This window comes from Pygoscelis adeliae, unplaced genomic scaffold (genome assembly GCF_000699105.1).
Source record: "Pygoscelis adeliae isolate BGI_AS28 unplaced genomic scaffold, ASM69910v1 Scaffold120, whole genome shotgun sequence".
In the NCBI taxonomy this organism is placed as follows: Eukaryota; Metazoa; Chordata; class Aves; order Sphenisciformes; family Spheniscidae; genus Pygoscelis; species Pygoscelis adeliae.
Genome location: NW_008824032.1, coordinates 3,227,875 through 3,247,387, shown reverse-complemented (window position 1 = coordinate 3,247,387; position 19,513 = coordinate 3,227,875). Strand labels below are relative to the sequence as shown.

Here is a 19,513-nt window from a genome sequence, read left to right as displayed (position 1 = left end):
GTGCGTTATCAACTTTGTTCTCATCCTAAATCCAAAACACAGCCCTGTACCAGCTACTAGGAAGGAAATTAACTCTATCCCTGCCGAAACCAGGACAATATGTGAAATTGAAGAACAGTTTATCACCATTTTCATTACTGTAACATACTAAATATCCAAAATTTTCTGTTTCCTACCACCACCACCTTAAAACTAAACAAGTCTGTCTTTCCAATTTTTCCCTAATGAAACGTGTTAAGCTGTGTCATTTTGTTCCTTTGGAATCGTTATAGTCAGTCCCCGCCTTCAAATATGGGATCTGAAGCTGCACCCAGTTTATCAGCAGAGATACTCATAAGGCAGAATAAAGCAGGATAACATACTATTGTCTCATGCTTTGCACAACATAGTTATTAATATACATAGCAGCCAGATTTTCTTTTACTTTTTTTGCAGCACACCACTATTGGTTCCTGGTTTTGTCCTCTGTTATAAACCTGAGGTTTTTTTCAGTGAGCTGCCGAAAAAATTCTCCCCTTCTGGCCACCCCCCACCCCCTTTTTTTTTTTTTTTTTTTAAACTGAAGTGCAGTATTTTCTACCTGTCTCTACTGAATTTCATAATATTTATTCCAAGCATTTCTCCATTTGGAATTGCAATCCTGTCTCCCAAAGCATTTGTAGCCCCTTCTGCCCTCTAAACCGTGAACTACATTCACAGAATTTAGTTATCTGCCAGTCACTAGAAAATGTTACCTGTCATCAGGGCCTCACTTCATAGGGCTATCCCAGCTGGTACTGAATTATTGATACCTACTCATTGAGAATATTTTTCATTTGTGCATCCTCCTTATTGTCAATTCACCTTTAGCCTTTCTCCCTGGTTTGCTTATGAGGATGTTCTGCAGGACAGTCCAGCATCAGACTGCATGGCATCTAGTAGCTGTCACTTCTGTCACTTACCAGAGATTACCAGGAAGACAAAGCCAGGATTCACAGTGGTGCCTGGTGGGAGGACAAGAGGTGATGGGTTTAAATTGAAATGAGAGGTTCCAACCTGATATAAGACCTTTTCACCATGAGGATGGTCAAGCAAGTGCAACAGGTTGCCCAGAGAGGCTCTGCAGTCTCCACCCTTGGAAGGTTTCAAGACATGACTGGGTAAAGTCACGAGCAGTCAGGTCTGATCGCCCTGGTTTGAGCAGGAGGCTGGACCGGAGACCTGCTAAGGTCCTTCTATGTTTCTACTCTTTCTCAGATCTCTCAGAGCTTCTCTTTTTGCCCTTTGTATTTGTCCTGAGATTTTGGCAATTCTTCATATCCCGGAGACTGCTTTCAACAGTTCCCTGTTTTCTGTGGGGTAATCATCATCAGATCTTGCCGACAGTATATCAAAGATGTATAGCTCATTTTACCAGCTGTACAAAGCTTTAGGCTTCACCTGATTTTTTTCCTAAGTCTCTATTACAACATGACGTCAGTTTTCACATATGTCATTGTCCACCTGCAGTTTGCTGGTGACAGTGTCACTTCTCAGCAGTGGCATAGCCACAGCGACACTGTAATTGTCACCTCCTGGCCTGTACTACTGTACCTGAAAGTGAGCGTGAAGGCAGCGAGCAGGGCCATGCCATTACAAAATGAAGCTCCTCACTGCCTTACGATTTTATCAAGCCTGTGCTCATGTCCTTCCCACGGCTTCCAGTTAGCTAGCTGTGCTGATGTAACATCTTGGTGCTCCTCTTCAAAGGAAGTTAATGAATTGAGTCCATGCCACACAAGGGATGTCATAGGTTGCAACTAACTGCCACAACAGCACAGCTCGCTTGGGGCAGTGTCTGTCTGTGAACGTTGTATAGGTTTAACTTTCAGAGGTGATCAAAAAAGCTTTTATATTGAAATTTTGCATGGGCCTCAGTAAATGCAGGGATGCATACTACCATCAGTAAATGGTCAACACACATCACCTCCCCCTACTACTCCTACCACCTTGGACCATTTAACCTTATCAAACTTGCCCAAAGAACTGAAAAAACAGCAGGCACTCCCTGTCTGCTGGAGGAGAACAGGCAGTTGCCTGCCCCTGTGGTGAAGAAGCAATTTTTCTTTCCTCTGACCCTGCATTTATCCATCTGTTTCCTATCCACCGTGATGCTCAGGGGCACACAACTGGATGTTCCCCCCTCGCCCTCTGCCACCGCCCTGCAATACAACGCTTCCAGGGGGAAGGGTGCCATTCCTGCCACACTCGCCACACTGGAGGGAGCGATGACTAGTTAAAAATAAATTTGGGAGCAGATGGCGAGGCAGATTATTGTTCATCCTAGGGCAGTGATGATGATCTGCCAGCTAACTGCTGGTTGTCTATCAGAATTAATCAGGAGCTGTTGTGGCACATGATCAGTGAAGCCACTGCTCCCCCTGAGAAAAGGGAAGGAAGAGCAGAGAAGCAGCTCTGTAAGATGAGTTATCGGAGAAGCACTTGTTTTTGAAGATATAAGTTTCTGATGGAGAAAAGACTATATGAAAAGAAAAAACAGTAATGTTTTTAGGGTTTGGGGTTTTTTTTAAATGTACTCAATCTCTTTCATGTATCTGCAGGTATGCCTAGCTCCTAAAAAACCACTGGGAAAACTTGGTCACTTTCTTCTTGCTTTTGTCTCAGTGGAATTGTAGATCATCAGAGATAAAAACACTTAAGAGGTTATAAGACCTTTACGAGCACTATCTATGTGGACAGTATGAAACATTATCCGTGGATGCACCTAGTTGGGATTTGTGGTCTGTGTCAGAGGAAAGGACTTGATGCTTGCTGTGCTCAAAACACTTCACAAACGTTAATTCTCTATACACTCACAAAACAGACTAGGCGAAAGTGGAGTCAACCCATTGAGCTGAAAGGCAGTATCAGAGGTACAACTCCAGAGTTTTGATGCTTTAGCGATCTGAAGGGTAGTTTATCCGTGTTACCTTTTTTTTTCTTCTGTTTGACTAAAGAGGTTAATGAAATGGTGTAAGCATTAACAGATGTTTTGTTTGATCAAATTAAGAAATAAAATAGGGAGTGCATTTTTGGTTATTGTTTCGTAATGGAAATCAACAATAAATTTCAATCACTTAGTCCACTTAGATAAACTGTCAGTCTATTTTGTTAGCCTAGTAACGTTTGTTAAACTAAATTTCTTATTTTGTGTCTTCAGCTTCTATTATCCAGGCTACGGATAATATCCAGGCCGAGGTATTTCTATGCAAAATAATCTGAGGGCTCTGTCTGTATCTAACAGTGAGTGGAAGACAAGGCAAGGCTGAATTAAGCTTCTTCAGGGCTTATTTTTCAGGTGATCTAATTTGAGGTGTTAGCAGTAAGAAGAAATTAATTTAAAGCAGAAATAAGATAGAATGACATAAAGAGAGGTGGTCCCTCTGGACTCTCAAAATTTGCGGATGTCAAGGAAGCTTTTTATTGCTTTGTCTGCCATTACTATAAACTTCATCAATATCTCTCTCTAACAGTTCCATGAATGAGATGGCAAATCACTACTGCGTTATCTGCAACAGCAGTAATCTTTAGGTCAGAAACACTGTTAAAATACTCCTGATACTAACAAGTCCTTTTCTCTTGCTGGTGTTGCAAATTATGAGAACGGAAATAAATTACTGGCATATTTCTTGTTATGCATAGGTCAGGCTGAACTGGAAAACTAGTCTGGCTGGCTTTGTTTCTGATCAGTTCTCCTGTGTGCCACTGCAGGAAGGTCGGACTCTTAGTATTTTGCATCTCTAGCATCTGAAATGTCCTGTCTTACTTATTTTTTTAATAAGTGAAATAATCTCAGGAACCAGTTTATTTCATTGTCCTTGCCCTTCCAAACTGCTTCTTTTGGCATGCAAGTTGCTGGAGTGAGAGGATGGTTTAAAGAAAGTTATGTGCACATGGGATGGCTTACTCTTTAAATCTTTTTAAGTGGTTCGATGCTGATAAGACGGGGTTATGTACAAACCCTGCAGTGCGGAGGTGCCTGGCTTCATCAGTGAGCGTTACTCAGTTTTATCATGAAACCTGTGATGAGAGACTGCAGTACAGAAGGCAAAGATTGCCCTTAGCTGTAGAAGATATTTTTCCTCTAAAAAGAGCAGTAATTGAAAACAGCACCTCCTTTCCAAGCAGGCAGTAAAGGTGAGAGTGCTGGGAATTTGATCTTTGAAGGGTTGTTAGCAGAAATCTTGTTTTTTAACATGTGCCCATGGCACTTGCGACTGTCTCACTAGGCCATGCTGTCATTTTAGTCCCTCTCACCTGCGTAGGCCTATGTGGTTCCCAATGCACGAGTCAAAAGAAATGGGATAAATAGGGTCGTTCTCTGGGAAGGTAAAAAATAAATCTCCCCCGTTGCTTCTTTCTCTGAGGCAGCGTGGGAGAGAGCTACCCAGACCTCAGTCCCAGCTTCACAAGAGATCCTGCCCAGTATCATGGGCAAGGATTAGAGCAGCCTCAGCAGTTTCTCCTGCACATTTCTCCCCCCTCTAATTTCTTTTTCCAACATTTTTGTAGGCCTAGTGTGTGTTAGCTTCCCTTTCTGTTCCAGGTTACCTCCTGGCATCTGTGCAATTCTGCCACTTAGAAACTGCCAACTTTTTTCTCTCCACGGCAATTCTGGCACCTTCCCGCAGTTTGCAGCTCAGCTCAGTCCCGGGGAGCCTTTCTTTCCATTTGCTCTCTCTTTCTACTTAATGAGAAAAGGGGTCCTTCCTGCCAGCTACTGCCTCAGCCATGAAGTGCTGCCCAAGCTTTCAGTGCCGCTCCCATCACTCTAATGGCTCCATATAGACAGAGAGGGAGGAGGGCGGTCAGGCGCTGAGTGCACTGTCTTTGGAGGAAGCTGTGCCATCTCACTTCTTTTGACTTCTCTTCACTCCCTTCTGCCAGCTCTGGCCACAGCGCTGAGCACCAGCTTATGTACAGGGGGTCCTGCAGGTGGAATCTGGCTTGGCTTGTAGTCCTTTCCCAGCCATGAGAGGTGGCCCTTCATGCAGCATTACTTGGACCAGTTTGGGGTGTCTCATTTGGCATGCCCAGTTTTCACAGGGAAGGGGGGAAAGGTATTTTCTTTGAGAGTAAAGAATCATAGAATCATTAAGGTTGGAAAAGACCTCTAAGATCATCGAGTCCAACCGTCAACCCAACACCACCATGCCCACTAAACCATGTCCCTAAGCACCTCATCTACTTGTCTTTTAAATACCTCCAGGGATGGTGACTCAACCACTTCCCTGGGCAGCCTCTTCCAATGTTTAACCACTCTTTCAGTAAAGAAATTTTTCCTTACATCCAATCTAAACCTCCCCTGGTGCAACTTGAGGCCATTTCCTCTCGTCCTATCGCTTGTTACTTGGGAGAAGAGACCGACATCCCCCTCGCTACAACCTCCTTTCAGGTAGTTGTAGAGAGCGATGAGGTCTCCCCTCAGCCTCCTCTTATCCAGGCTAAACAACCCCAGTTCCCTCGGCTGCTCCTCATAAGACTTGTTCTCCAGACCCTTCACCAGCTTCATTGCCCTCCTCTGGACACACTCCAGCACCTCAACGTCCTTCTTGTAGTGAGGGGCCCAAAACTGAACACAGTATTCGAGGTGCGGCCTCACCAGTGCCAAGAAGAAAGAACTTCCACACGAAGGAGTTTTTAAAAGGCATAGCATTCAGAAGAAGAGAACAGGGGGTGGCATGACTATCCAGAAGACTATCTAAAGGTACAAAAAAGAATACATGGATATTCCAGTTTTCTTGATGGCAGGTAACAAGTGAGGCTTCATGTGATAAAATGTGAGAAATATGAAAAGAAGCAATAGATTTATAAAAATACTGTGTAAGGCAGCAGTTAAAAGGTGGGACTTCCAGGCAAGGGGTATGTGCACAAGTCTCAGAAGGGGATCTGTTACCTTTTGTATAGCTGAGAATACAAGTTAGTTGAGCAGAAAATGCTAGCTTGCATCATCCTTAGTATTCCCAGCAAAAAGTAAATCACATGAAGTAAATTGGAGGGCAGTAACTGTTCTTATCACATACTGTTGTATATTTTTGCAGTGCTGGGGCACCTTTCAAAAACTGCAGGCTAGGAGCATGATCTCTTATACCAGTAAATAGCTGGCGAGTGTTGCCCATGAGCTATTCCAGACCTTCAGGAAGGAGGGTAACGTGACGTCTGTTCTGATAATAGACCATCTTTGTTCTTAAGTAACCAGCATCTGAAAAACCTGCTTTGTTGGTTGTGAAGGGCCTCCAAAGCCTCTTGGAAAACAAAGAGGGAAAAGTAGACTGAAGAGCAGCTTGTCCTCTTGGTGTTGGCCCATCGTGCAACACTATTGAAAATAAGGCTGGAAACAATGCGCTGGCTCGGAGCTCGCTGCCTTGTTTCCTCTTTCTTGCCATTGCCAGCTGCTGCCATCTCAAAGCCCGTCACTGCTTGAAGCACTGGTATGGAAACACATGCTTCTGACATTGGCCCCGTTAGCCTTTCAAATACTGCCTTGGGACAATGGTTTAAGGATTTCGTTCTTGCTCTTTGTTCTTAAATAGATTTCTTGTGTGTACATGAGCAGATTTGCCAAAAATGCAAAGTCTCAGCATCCATGGCATGTTCCTTTGGGTACACTTCTTTTTAACTAGAGTTTATTATAATGAGGAGAAAATGACATTTTTTTAAATTTTTTTATTAATCTGTATTGTTCTCTGTTGGTGGCCCTAGTAGCTTTGTGGAGAAAGCTCATGCAGTAGGGAATTCTTCTTGCGACACATTAAGGGAATTTGAAAGTAAAGGGTTTCAGTTGTTGGCATTTCTGAGCCGCCTTCTATCGAATTTGAAGCCCTTTTTGACTAGAAGTAGCATAGTAGGTGTGCCAGAGTTTTAAACCTCTCTCCTCAGGGAATCTGTTGTATGTTAGGATTCAGTGGTGACAGCGAACATTGAAGGATAGATCTCTTCCAGAAAATCAGAAGTGCTGGTGTGGTTTAACAAATAGATCTCAGGCATGGGAAGTATTTCATGTTTGCCATTGCCTGAAACAGGGGATCTGGAGCAACTCTGAATGTTTTTCTACTTCTGTTTCCCTGTCCCTAAATGCTTGAGATTTTCAGGGAAGAAAAACGCTGTCCTTATATATTCAAAGGTGTTGCCAAGGGTGTCTCATCTTAGCAGTTCCTACTTTTATTGTTAATAGCAGGGTTCATTTTGTGCCGAGAGGGTCCAGAACAAGTGCTGGACACTCTTCTTGGCCATCTGTAATAACATTCCAGAACCACCATTTTTCCAAATTATATCTAGGATAATGTAACTGCCTGAGTAAAATCTGCTCTGCAGCTTAACAGAGCGACCTTCTGTTTCCAGGACTGCCAGTCCCTCAATTTTTATACACACTGCTCTCAGGGAGAATAAATAATACATGAACATATGCACTGGCTAAGCGAAATTTCTTTCTGATTTTAGTGAGACAGTGGTTAATGGCAATTATAAAATATATTTCTTTCACCTTTTGCTAATCATGCTGTGTGCCTTTATGTCTTTTTTTTGTTATAAGGTGCCATCTTGTTTTTATTTTTGTTGTTGATTGTTTTGATCATTTTTCATATGTTGGCAGTTGCAGTTTTGAACCCTCCTGAACACACTTCTGGCAGAATTACCTCATCTGAATCAGAAATAGTGCTACTACATAAGTGCCCTTAAATGCTGTGTCTGCTACATCTATATTACAATAATAGAAGCTTTGCAAAGAAAACTGATTGACATTAATCCCAAATAAAATGTTTACTCTCTGTTTAATACCTGGTGGGCAATTCAATACTATGAATCTGTATTAAACAAGAAAAATGTTTAAGAAGCATTGTTAAGGCTCTAAATCAGGTACTCAAAAGTCAGAGCTGTATCTTGGTGTGCATATATTATGAATTGGTGTTGAGCTGTATGATCAAATGCTGGTTTTTGCACTTACTGAATTCATAGAATAAACCTTTTTTGAAGGCTGATTTGGAGGGTAGAAGTATATAAGACTCCTTCCCAAACCTGCTGTATGTGTGGGCTAGGCAGTTGAATGCTGCTGCTGAACTCTATTTTATCCTCCTGCCTCCACCGTAGAGTCCCACATGACGTTGAAGTCAGTGAAAACAAGCTGTTTGCAGGTGAATGATCCTTGCTAGTTCTCTAATTCACAGAAAACTGTCTTAAAACCTTATGGTCCGATACTGAGAAGTATCGATCTCATAGCTGTTGACTCAGTAGGGTTTGTACTAGAATATGTATGTACCTAGGAGAAACTGGGTCTAGATTTGGGGCATATAAAGTTAAAAGGAATTTTTTTTTTCCTTCATTTTAGGTTCTCGATCTCATTTGTAAACTGTAGATAAAACAACTTTCTTAGGAATTCAGATACCATAGAAAAATTCATAAAGAGATTAAAATCTCTCTTCAGATAACAGTATTAGTTACATTATTTGTTCCTAGCCCCATTTCTAGCTGAACTGCTGTGCCTGACATTTTATAAACGCACACTCCACATGCTTCCTCAGTCATCTGAGGCAGAATTGTGATATAAAAGATGTTTTAGCATATTTCAGTCTAGGTTCTGATAATAGGATGTGTCAGGCAGCCTTTACTATTGGTTATTCCTATCCTTCATGCCCATAATCCTAATTTTGTGTACCTGGTAGTATCTCTTCAGGAAAGGCAGAGAGGGGTAGAGGAGATGCTGTACTTTCTTAGCCTGTTACGAAGAGAGCTGTCAGTTCTGGGGGCAGGATGCTGGATTTAGCAGTCCACGTTCACGTCCGCTCAGGCCTCATCTGGCGAGTGTCACGATTTGGTTGCAGTGCTGTTTGCAGGGGTGCTGCATACTTGGCTTCGAACTACAGCCACTGCGCTGACCATCTCCTCTGGGCAGCGTCGTCCTGTGTACTTTTCAGTTCTCTCCTTTCAGATATCACCCGCATGTTCTGGATTTGCTCTGTCACCGTCTCTGCCCAATGTTACGCATCTTAGTTGCAATATACCTTACCTTCTCTATAGTTAGAAATTTTTGAAGTGAGCCTTTTCAGACTGTTGGGATGAAGCCTGATGCATTTTGGGTTTCAATGGCAAAGCTGGATGTTTTATTCCAGAAGTGGGGTTAGCAGATCTTCCCAAAATGCTGACGTTTCCTACGCATGGTCCAGTGTTTGTTCTTGTGCCGTAAGAAGCTCTGACAACAGCGTCTGCTCTGGACTATCCCAAACAGGACTAATATAAAAACATACACTTTCTCTGTCACGTTTCAAGAGAGTACTGCAGTCAGCCCTGGGCTGTGGAGTGTCCTCAAGAGCTTGCGATCCAGTGGACCATGAAACCTGTCTTAGAAAGATGAGATGTGGCATTACGTTTTATGTAACACACTCTGCTCTGTAATTGGCTCTTTTAATGCATCTGTAGAAACACTGAATTACTTGCAAGAGAGAATGGTATTGCTGTGGTGTTCAGGAGACAGATTTTATCAGTGGGTTTCTCTATTTTTTGCCTAAAACAACTGGGTTTTTGGAAGTCAAATGTGAATACAAATGTACTTGGGACTATAGGTCTCCAATACGGGGAGAAAAGAGGGATGGGGCAGGGAAGGCTACCCAATAAAATCGAAAGGAGACTCGTCTTTCCTTGGGGCCGGAGCGCATTTCCCACTCAGACACACTAGGTTGCTTTCTCATTGAGATGATAAGGGCAGTTTAATGAGGGCTGAGAAGTCTGTTTAAGTCTGGGAATCACTAAAGATCCTATAGTCTAATCTGCATTATCATTAATCCAGTTAACAATCAACTGTTTTAACAATTAGCTCTGTTACTAGCTCGGTCCATTAAGGTCATTAAAACTCTCTTTGCTTCAATTTAACCCCTCAAGTTGCTACTTCTAGTAGGTGAGTATCCTTATATCCTAAAGTGGAGTATGTTATGGTAACTAATGATCCAGGTCTGTTGTAGCCACTCAGCCTACTATTTGTGTCTTTAATGATTCAGGAGAGAAATGCCTTTAGGTGCTGTTGTAAACAGTCCTCTAAATCTTGAAAATCAATAAGAAATGAAAGGAAGTTAATTATAACTTGTACTGACAGCACTGCCTATTACTTAGGTTGCTAAGTATTTCCATTACATGAGCTTGGATCGTTTGCGGAGGGCGGGCGTAGGAATTGCTCTGTGGTTTTTGTTTTGTTCAAAACTTTGTCAGACACTTACTTTATGCTGAGTTTTTCCCATTCTGTGCATCCAACTAAGTTTAAATTGCTTAGGAAAATGTAATCAAAAAACAGTTTGGCCATTTTGAAGAACGGGCTGATGAGGAAATGGAAGAGGAGACTGGAGAAATGCATATTCCTTTGCTTGTGTTACATTGTTCCGAATGACAGGTTGTGCTGTGAAAAGATCTTCCACCTCCCTGGCTTGAAACAGGAAATTAATCTGATGACCAGGGCTCAAATTAAGAAGCAGAATTAACTGGTCAAAGAGCGTGGGGCAGAGAGGCATGGGAGTGGGGAGAGGCTGATATTGGAAAAAGCAACTCAGGAGTGGACAGGATGGACATGTCAGATGGACAGGGAAGTCTGAGAAGTGAGAGAAGCCCAGGCTGAGAAAGCAGGACTAGATAGACCAGGACTTGCTAGCAAGGAGAACAGGACCATCAGAGTGGGGAAAAGCCAGGAACTGGGGTGGGAGCAGTTGGGAAGAGCTGGGTAGGAAACCTCAGGCTTGGGGCTAGCAGGTAGGATAGCAGATTCCCACAAAGCACATCTCTTCCAAGAAGCTAGAGCAGGACCCTGAGGTGTTCCCTTCTCATCCTCCCTTTGTTGCCAGGAAGGAAGCTGGCAAGGCATCCTGCTCCCACTGCAGCTGATCCACGCAGCGCTAGCAGGTTGTCATCTTCCATGTTATTTCATTCAGTCAAACGGCGGAGGCCTGTGCGGAACTGGGGGCTCCAGGTCTGCAGATTAACCATATGGCTGTCGGCACAACATCACACAGCGGGAGACATTTGTCTGGCTTCCTGTTGGTAGGAACCTAGGAAACTCCTGTCCTTTCCTCAGGGTCTTAATACTCTCTTTTTAACATCAAATGAAGCATTCAGGGTTAGAGAGTGCTGAAATTGAAGTTGCTTATGCATCCTGTAACTTTTTCTCTGCCACATAATTTTTTTTCCCCCACAAAACCTGTGCTTTGCTCTGTGAGACAGCTGAGCTGTGCGCTTATAAAGCACTTTTTGTGTGGCTTGCTGCAGAAGAAGGAAAAACATGCAGTGTGAGAGTCAGGGAATTACTTGAAGAAAATGGCTGTAGTAGCCACAGGAACATGATCTGATCCTCCAGGCCAGCTGAGTTTCTATGTGGTGTTGGAGTAGTCATTTTGAGCTAAACTTTTCAAAGGCTATCATTAGCTGTTGTACCTAACTCGTTTGAGATGCCTGATTCTAGAGCCTGGAAGAAGATTCATAAAAATACTGCATGCTCTTTGCTGAAACAGAAGTTTCCGAAAAGCATTTCTTAGGCATGTCGAATCAAGTACTGCTCAAATCAGCAGTACTGAAATTGTGCCATCTGTGCCTTAGCTCACTCTCCATGTAATGGTAATAATGCTACTTCTAAAAGAAGGTTGTGGGAGATTTTGAAAATAAATTAGCTTAATGTTTTGTGATGCAGTCAAGAATAAAGAATTGGATGAGGATGAAGGTGGAAGAATAAAAAGGAGCTGAAAGATTATAGTATAATGTACGGTGTCATGCACCTAGCATCTAATGCAAATGTCTCCTATAAATGTGGAGCTCATCAACTGGAAACTACAAAGGAGGCAGAAAGGTCTGGGAGCATTGCTAGATCTTGTGATAATTGAGGCAGCACTTTCATGATCTGTTACACTGTGATCTTAAAAGGTCTCAATGGCTATCAGAGAAGCACTAATGCCGTTGGGCTTTTGGGAAGACTCATCTGGACACTTGTATATACTTCCAGCTTCACAGCAGAAAGATGAGAGCAAACTGGAGAAAGTGCTCAAGGAGGCTGATAGCACGGTCAAAGGAATGGGTGTCCAGTTTTAAAAGGCAAAGAAAAATGTGTGGCTTATTGAGCCTTGCAAAATGAAGATGGGAGGTATGAATAAGACAGCAGTTTGTAAATATACCTGAAGGATTAACAGCAAGATGGAGGCTAGCTGAGCTGAGGTACAGTTTTTGGTACAACTGTAAATAGTTTTGAAATGAATGGGAATAAGTTTAGGTTGAAAATTAAATAGTTTGTAAGCATCAGAGTAGCGAGAGTCTGGGGCAGTATCCCAAAGGACAGAGTGGAAGGCAGACACCTTATCAGGCTGGAGATGAGGCTTGAACCCTTTGAGAAGGGTGTAAGCAGGACCTGGGCTCAGACTCAGGAGGCTGTAGCCAGTTAAATGTGTTGATTATAGCAGATGTAGCATGCACGCTTGGACATCGTGCATGCAATGCGTGTGGGCAGTTGACCTTTTCCTTCTTTCAAGTGAAATCAAGTCATTAAGAATTATCTCTAAATATCCTGGCCCTATACTTCTGAGCTTGAGCTGCTTTAATCTTAGTATGCCTTGGGGAGCCAGATTACCAGCGTATGTGCCCTGGAGAGTCTGGGAGCAGATGAGGAGATCTCTTTCAGATGGCTGGTTTTCAATGTGCAGCCAGAGAGGTTTGTTGAGTGCCTGAGCATGTGTGGAAAGACAGGGATGTATGTGCTCTCCATTAGCATTTCCAAGATGCAGGAAAGCCTCATGTCTGTTCGCTCCACGACATCTACTTGTCCTGGTTTATGCAGCATATTTGAATGGAAAACTATCAGTTGTGTAAGGGCTGAAGGAAGAAATACATTGTTGGAGTGGGAACATGGCCATTCTTAGCCTTTGGATGACTTCTACTTCATGTTTGTCACATGCAATTCATATCTGTAAGGAACATGTGCCACTGCTGATGTGATGTGCCATGTCATAAAAGCTCTGGTGACATTTTGTGACCTCTTAAAGTCTAACAAAAGAGGTTTGCAACATATAAATGCCATCTGCCATGGCAAAGCAACTTCCCAGTTCTCTAATCACATATGCCTCTTGTGAAATGCTGCATCACCTCGAAAAAAATCAGCATATTAATGGAGGAAGCTTGTCATTTCACTCATTCCCAGATTCTTTACATAATAAGCAAAAAAAAAGTTAATAGATTAATTAAGAACCCTGAGGGGTGGAAGTTGCAGCAAATCCATGATAGCTTTAGGAGTTCCGTTTCATTAGAGCTGTATTTACTTTCTGATTTTTTGATACTCTGAATTGGAACCATTCTCCCTACGATCTTAATCTTTTGCAGATACTCATGGCGTTCACAGATGGAAGCGTGAAAAGTCTGAGCTGTCTTAGGAACATGTAACAGGACTTTTGGGGGGGATGTAAGAAGAGGAGTTTTCCTCATTAACCTGTGTTTGTTCACTAAGTCCATTATGGGAACTGAGATGTGCTAATTATTTTAAGTTGATTCAACTTGGTTGCCAATTTGTCATGCCTATAGCCTCAGATGTGGGATAAGGAGACCAAACTTTGGCTTCAATTTTTGCCGGGCTGACAGCTTATATAATGTACAATTTTTGAATCAATAGGGGCAATTTTTACAGCCTGAAAAAATAAGCAGAGTGTTTCATGCTTGGATGGGAGAGAAGAGCACTTTATCCACTTATCCTTTACTTTGCATACCACTGTTCTTGGGTGCTCTAGCTTTTACATGTAGATAAGACAGACTTTCTAAAGAGAGAGTTTATTGCAGGAAATATGTATGTATTACAGGCCACGTATACAACACAGTCGCATTAATTTATGAGTAACGATGAGCAAAAGCTACTTCAGATGGGGCCGAGGTAGCAAACTGCATCTCTACAGACTGTGGTGAGAGGCAACAGATCTACCTCCTGTCATAAACAGTGCTTTTGTGTGTTTTCCAAGAAGCGTGCAAGCATTGTCTAGCCCTCACAGCCATCAGTAAAGAAGTTAGGTCTGTTTTTATCGCTGTCTTACAGGCAGAGAAAGAGGTACACTGAAAAATGAAGTGACAAGACTGGCAAATCTGTGTAAGCAGCAAAACAAGATACCAGAAGCCCTGGCTTGCCAGCCTGTCTCATTACATCATGCCCATGTGCCCTGGGCAAACCCCATTCTTTCGACTGTGTACATAGCATCGGTGATACAGCAGGCTTCAATGCTGATTCTAATACTGATTTTTAGACATAAGCTTATCATTTCCCTGATATGACCTATCCTCAGGCTCCCTATTAGTAAAAAGATCTTTTCCTTTCTTCATTGGGGTATTGAGAGATGATGCTAGATGTGTATAGGTGTCACAGGACAGATAAATTAAAATATCACACAGGGACAAGAGAAATTGAGAAGCCTGTGAGCATTGCTCTGGATATAAGCATTCTTAGGAGACAGAGGTACGTTCTCAGTCCAGCACTTGCAAGGATAAGTCATTACACTGTGCTGCTCTCCTCATAGTGGACCATATGGTAAGGTCCTACTGTGCATGTACTGCCCTAAGGGTCCTACTCACAGATGGAGCGATGAAACTGAAAAGCCTGCTGTGCAGGAGTTCAGTAGGTTTTTTGTAACTGCATTGCCATGCAACCATTTCAGTTGCCTTTGTTTGACCTGTTTTTATAGATCCTGATGAGGTCTGTAAAACGAACTTATTCTTAATTGCCATTCATACAATTCTTGTCTTGCCATTCTTAATTTCAAGAAGTTAATATGGGGGTTAGGTGGGATAAATTTTTGCATTTGCTGCTCTGCAGTAATGACCATTTTGCATGTTTTGGCCCTGAAACAGAAGGAGCAGCCATCTTTTTTGCATCAGTTGCAGAGTGAAAATGGTTATACTAGCAGTTACTGCAGAGTGGTTGGTGCAGTGTAAAACTACATCCTACTTCACTGTGAAATTAGCCAGTTCATGTGGCCTGGGAGACACCAGTGCAAGCACCTGAAACAGACGATATTTGAACTCCTGAGAGTATATTGTGAAGCTTTTTATCACAGCCCAGTCGTAGCTAACATTTAAAACTTGAAGCAAGAAAGAGGGAGTGAGATTAGGAGGTGTCTCGGTAGAGGTACTCCAGCCCATCTGGGCTTTTCAGAGTGAGAAACTGGACCCAACTGGGTATCACTGGATGACATCAAAATGCTTGCTTTGTTGTCTGCTTAAATAATAACCAGGTACATTGTGTGTGGGAAGGGATTGTCAGGGGGAGAAAAGCTATTTAGCATCAAGCTAAGAAAACAGCAAAGCAGTGCTGTTTAAAAGGCTGTATAAAGAGCCAGGCCTGTTGCTTTCCTTCCAATGCTTAGCAGCTTTTTTCATTTTAGGAACTTTCCGCTGTACTTTCTGTGAGACTGAAGTGGAAGAAGATGAGTCGGCGATGCCCAAAAAGGATGCAAGGACACTCGTGGCAAGATTTAATGAGCAGATTGAGCCCATCTATGCGCTGCTTCGTGAGACGGAAGACATTAATTTAGCCTATGAAATCCTCGAGCCAGAACCCACAGAGATTCCTGCCCTGAAACAGAGGTGGGAATGCGCCTGGTCTTTTCTCACGGCGCTGCTTCCTTGTAGTGCGTTTGTCTGCTCTGTGAGGCTTTCCCAAACCTTGTGCAGCCTCTGGCTGCATTGAGGACTTACTTGTTCAGCACCAACTATGCAAGCAACTGACTGATTCCCCAAGGAATGTGTGGTTTATAAGGAGACAAAGGGCCGTAACCATTTTTTTCTAAACAAGGCAGATGACTATTCTTCTGGTCAGCTTCCTGCATGTCGTTTTCTGTGGGGTGGGGTACTTGAATTACCTGCTGCTTGCTGTGCTGCAGCTGGTATATATACCAAGCCCTTGCCCCAGTATTTAAGAAATGCAAACTGCAGCCGTTTGGCAAAGCTCTGAAGGTACCATCTACTCTACACTGTTGTCTTTCTCTCAAACCCTTATCTATTCGTTTTGCTTCTACCCAGCTTTTGAAACTAAGCTATCTGCATTCTACACTTTGCATTCTAGTTTGAAGACATTACTTGTAATAAGGGTATTTTTTTCTTCTGATTTTCTCCTACTTGTTACACACCTCTTCTTTTCGGGAGGAGGCCATGTTATAGTCAAAAACTCTTTAAAATGTTCCTACCCATGGGAAATGACACTTTCTTTCAGAACATTCTTAGCTGTACAAAAACAGATGATGTTTAAATAATGCAGAAGGATGTAGGGAGCTGTCAGTTTTGTCAGCTGTGGTGAAATGTGATGCACTTCTCTGTGTTTAAAAAAAATTAATTAAATACATGGGGGGGAGCAAAATGTACCACAAGGGGAAGCATTCCCACAGTGCTTTGGGGTGCTGGGCTTTAGTTAATGGGAGAGCAAGCAGGATACTCTTTTTTTCTCTCAGCCTAACCTTGAGAGAGAATGTTCCTCATATATTCATGCTCGACAGTTTCTAATTAATATAATGAAAAATTCTTCGTCTATTCATAGTCTTTTTCTAGCCAAGAAGGTAGCTGATTTTCCTCATCATTCTGGTAGAAAAACAGAAGCAATATAGAGAGGGGAAGAGATTTTTCCAAGGTCACTCAACATGTCTTTGGTGATATGGGGAGTCTTTGAAGCCTGTATGCCCAAGCTGAATCACTAGCCTTTGCTTTAAAAACCCTTTTCTGTAGTTTGAGTAGTAGAACTGGGATAACCCCACCAAAAAGAGAGTCATTTCTCAGTCTTCCCCTTCTGTGCACAGGAAATTATCACAGCAGAAGCCTGGTGCAGTCCCATGATTAAATAGCAGCACCCACTTACTTGACTCTTAAATACTTAAAAAACATTGTAAATGATTAATTACTTTGTGCAAGGAATGACAAAATAAATAGGCGGCTTTTTAAATGCTTACTTGAACACAACTTGCTTCAGCACATACAATGATTTAAATATTTATTAACTCTTATTAATTCAAAGCAGTTAATTGCATGAAAGCGCTGCTGTGAGATTTTTTTTTTTTTTTTAAAGTGTCAGACCCTGGGTTATTTATTCCCTCTGTTTTTATGGAGTCTTGAGTGACTGAAATAATTGACAAAACTGACATTTGGTGATTCTGAAACAAACAGAATAGGTCACGAAGTGCCTGATTGTCTCTTTGCACCAATGCAGGCAACTTCATGTCTTTTCAGGAGAGTTACAGCTCTAAGCGAGCACACTGACATTGCATAACTGTCATTCACCTGCCGTGGGAAACTGGGCAGATCTTCATTTATATCTTTCTAGGAGGCCATTAATTTTCTTAATCTTGGCAAAGCATGAATTAGCCCCACAGGTTTCAAAATAAACCTGCTTTACCTAAGCCTTTCTTTGTGCTTTTCCAAAACAGATGGATTTTAATATCCCCTCCATTTGCTTATGTCAGAATTGCATGATTTTATATAACAAAAATCTTCACAGAATTAATTTTCTGTGGTCGTGCTATCAAGGAGCATGGGTTGTCTGTTGTGAAGTTGAAGCTCTTAAGAACAGCTAAGTAAAAAAGTGCTTTATTTCAAACACGGCACAAAGAGTTATCCCCTTTATGCAAGACCTTTTCTTAATAGTCTGGGCAGGATTGAGATGAAAATTTCAAGTTGTTTCCACATTGCATAGTATGGTTTCTGTGGGCTATACCTCAGCTATGTCAAGGATTATTTATGTCGCCTTTAAAGGCAGCTAACCACTCATTAAGGGATTTCCATCAGGGTAAAACAACCGATGGGTAACAGAGCAAATGTAGCCACATCTGGGCCACTGAACTGCCACAGTTCCTGGCTGCAGGATGGCCGTGCAAAGTCTAGACCTAGGTGGGGAAAAAGCAGATCTTGGATCTAAGAGAGAGAGAGAGATTTAAGAGTGTGCTCCCTTCATCTGCTCTGTGCTGCCCATAAGGCAACTCACACATCTGGCCTTTTGCTGGTGCCTGATCCATGGTGTTTAATCCTATACTTTGGAACAGGGTCACTGATGATCTCTTCTGGCAGCAAGGAGTATTCCCCTGTTAACGTAGTCTCGAGGGGCTGCTGACTCCTACCAACAGTGTTACTGAAGATGCAGTTCCACAAACAAGGAAGTAAATTGAGACACATTTTCAAAGCTCACCAGGGTCCGAAAGTAGACAGAAAGTGTCTAGATGGTTCCACCTAAGTGTGGGACATTGCAGTAGATGGCTTAAATTAATTAGTACCGTAGGTGTCTCTTAGAGTTGTTACTTGCATTTTTGAAATGTTCCTGACGTCACGGAATAAGTGTTTTGCTGCTAAATGATACCGTGTAGGAAAAAAAGTCCATTTCAGGCACACTTACGGGGACCTCTGTGCAAAAGTATTATTAGGCAGTTCCTGGCACTACCGAGTATTTCGCTGTCACACTGCAGTCGTGGGGAGGGAGAGCCTGGGGGAGAGCTGCATTGTGTATCTTGTGAGGAAAGTGGATTACATAAAATCGTCAGGGAAACGCTAGTTAGAGATTTCTGTTGTGTGGGAAGCAGAGTGGTGCTTTTCACAGAACACATGCCTGTCTTGAGGAGCTGAAAGGTACCAACACTTGAAATTACACATTGGGAAGAAGGTCTCTGTGTGGTTCCTTAGGTTATATAAGCAATACATGTGCATGAGTCTTCTGCCCCAAAATTCAAGGCTGCTGTGAAGCTCTCCTAGCAGGGCTGGCTGCAGGAGAGAACTGGTTAGTGTGTGGACACATGCTAACATGGATGCTGTGAAGTATTTTGCTAACAGACCCGAGTAAACTCACTATTGAGAGGCTGTGAGTAGCCCTTAATCCACAATGAGGCTGAACACACCAATATTTTTTATCTGGGAAAGAGAGATGATCACCAACGTGCGTATTTTCCCCTCACTGTTTACCCCTAAAAATCCAGCAGAATTAGCTCATCAAGCAGTGGTTAAGTCCTTGCTGAATTAAAAAATTGCATATTACTCAGGTCTTCTCCAGCTGCATCCTTATTTTAAGCTTCTTGGTTGGAGGAAAGATCGTTGGGTAGATAGCAGTGACTGAACCGTGCTCACTGACAACTTCTGTCAACTCAGCTGGCAGCAGAGCAGGAACACGGTGAGTATCCTTGATGGATTTGCTCTGGACAAGAGGAGGAGTCCAGGCAGGTCTGTTACCTGTGAAAAGCCTTAGGTACCACTGGCAGTCAGATGACTGAAATTATATGGCTGAGGGTGGGCACAGTCTGCAGGGGATCTGTTTCTCTGAGAAGATGAAATATGATTTTGAAGTAGAGGAACAGTCACGTTTGGCTTTCCCCACCCAGACAGCAGTGAGTTTCCATTCAGCTGCTTTCCCTGATCAATGCATATGTAGCAGCACAGGCCAGAGAGAGAGAGAATTGGCTTATTGCCATTGCTATGCAGAAAATACTCCACCTGACGTCCTCTTTCCAAGGATCCAAGCAGGCATGTTTCTTTTCTCCATCAGTCT

At 42.6% G+C, this 19,513-nt stretch overlaps 1 protein-coding gene across 2 annotated transcripts in view; it reads left to right on the top strand.

Moving 5' to 3' along the window:
* Window positions 1–19,513, top strand: part of GTF2E1 (general transcription factor IIE, polypeptide 1, alpha 56kDa) — a 55,862-nt gene that overhangs the window by 30,027 nt on the left and 6,322 nt on the right. For both annotated transcript variants that reach the window (XM_009329270.1, XM_009329278.1), the window contains exon 3: window positions 15,387–15,588. In XM_009329270.1, the coding sequence (XP_009327545.1) occupies window positions 15,387–15,588 (202 nt within the window). The remainder of the gene's footprint in view (window positions 1–15,386; window positions 15,589–19,513) is intronic.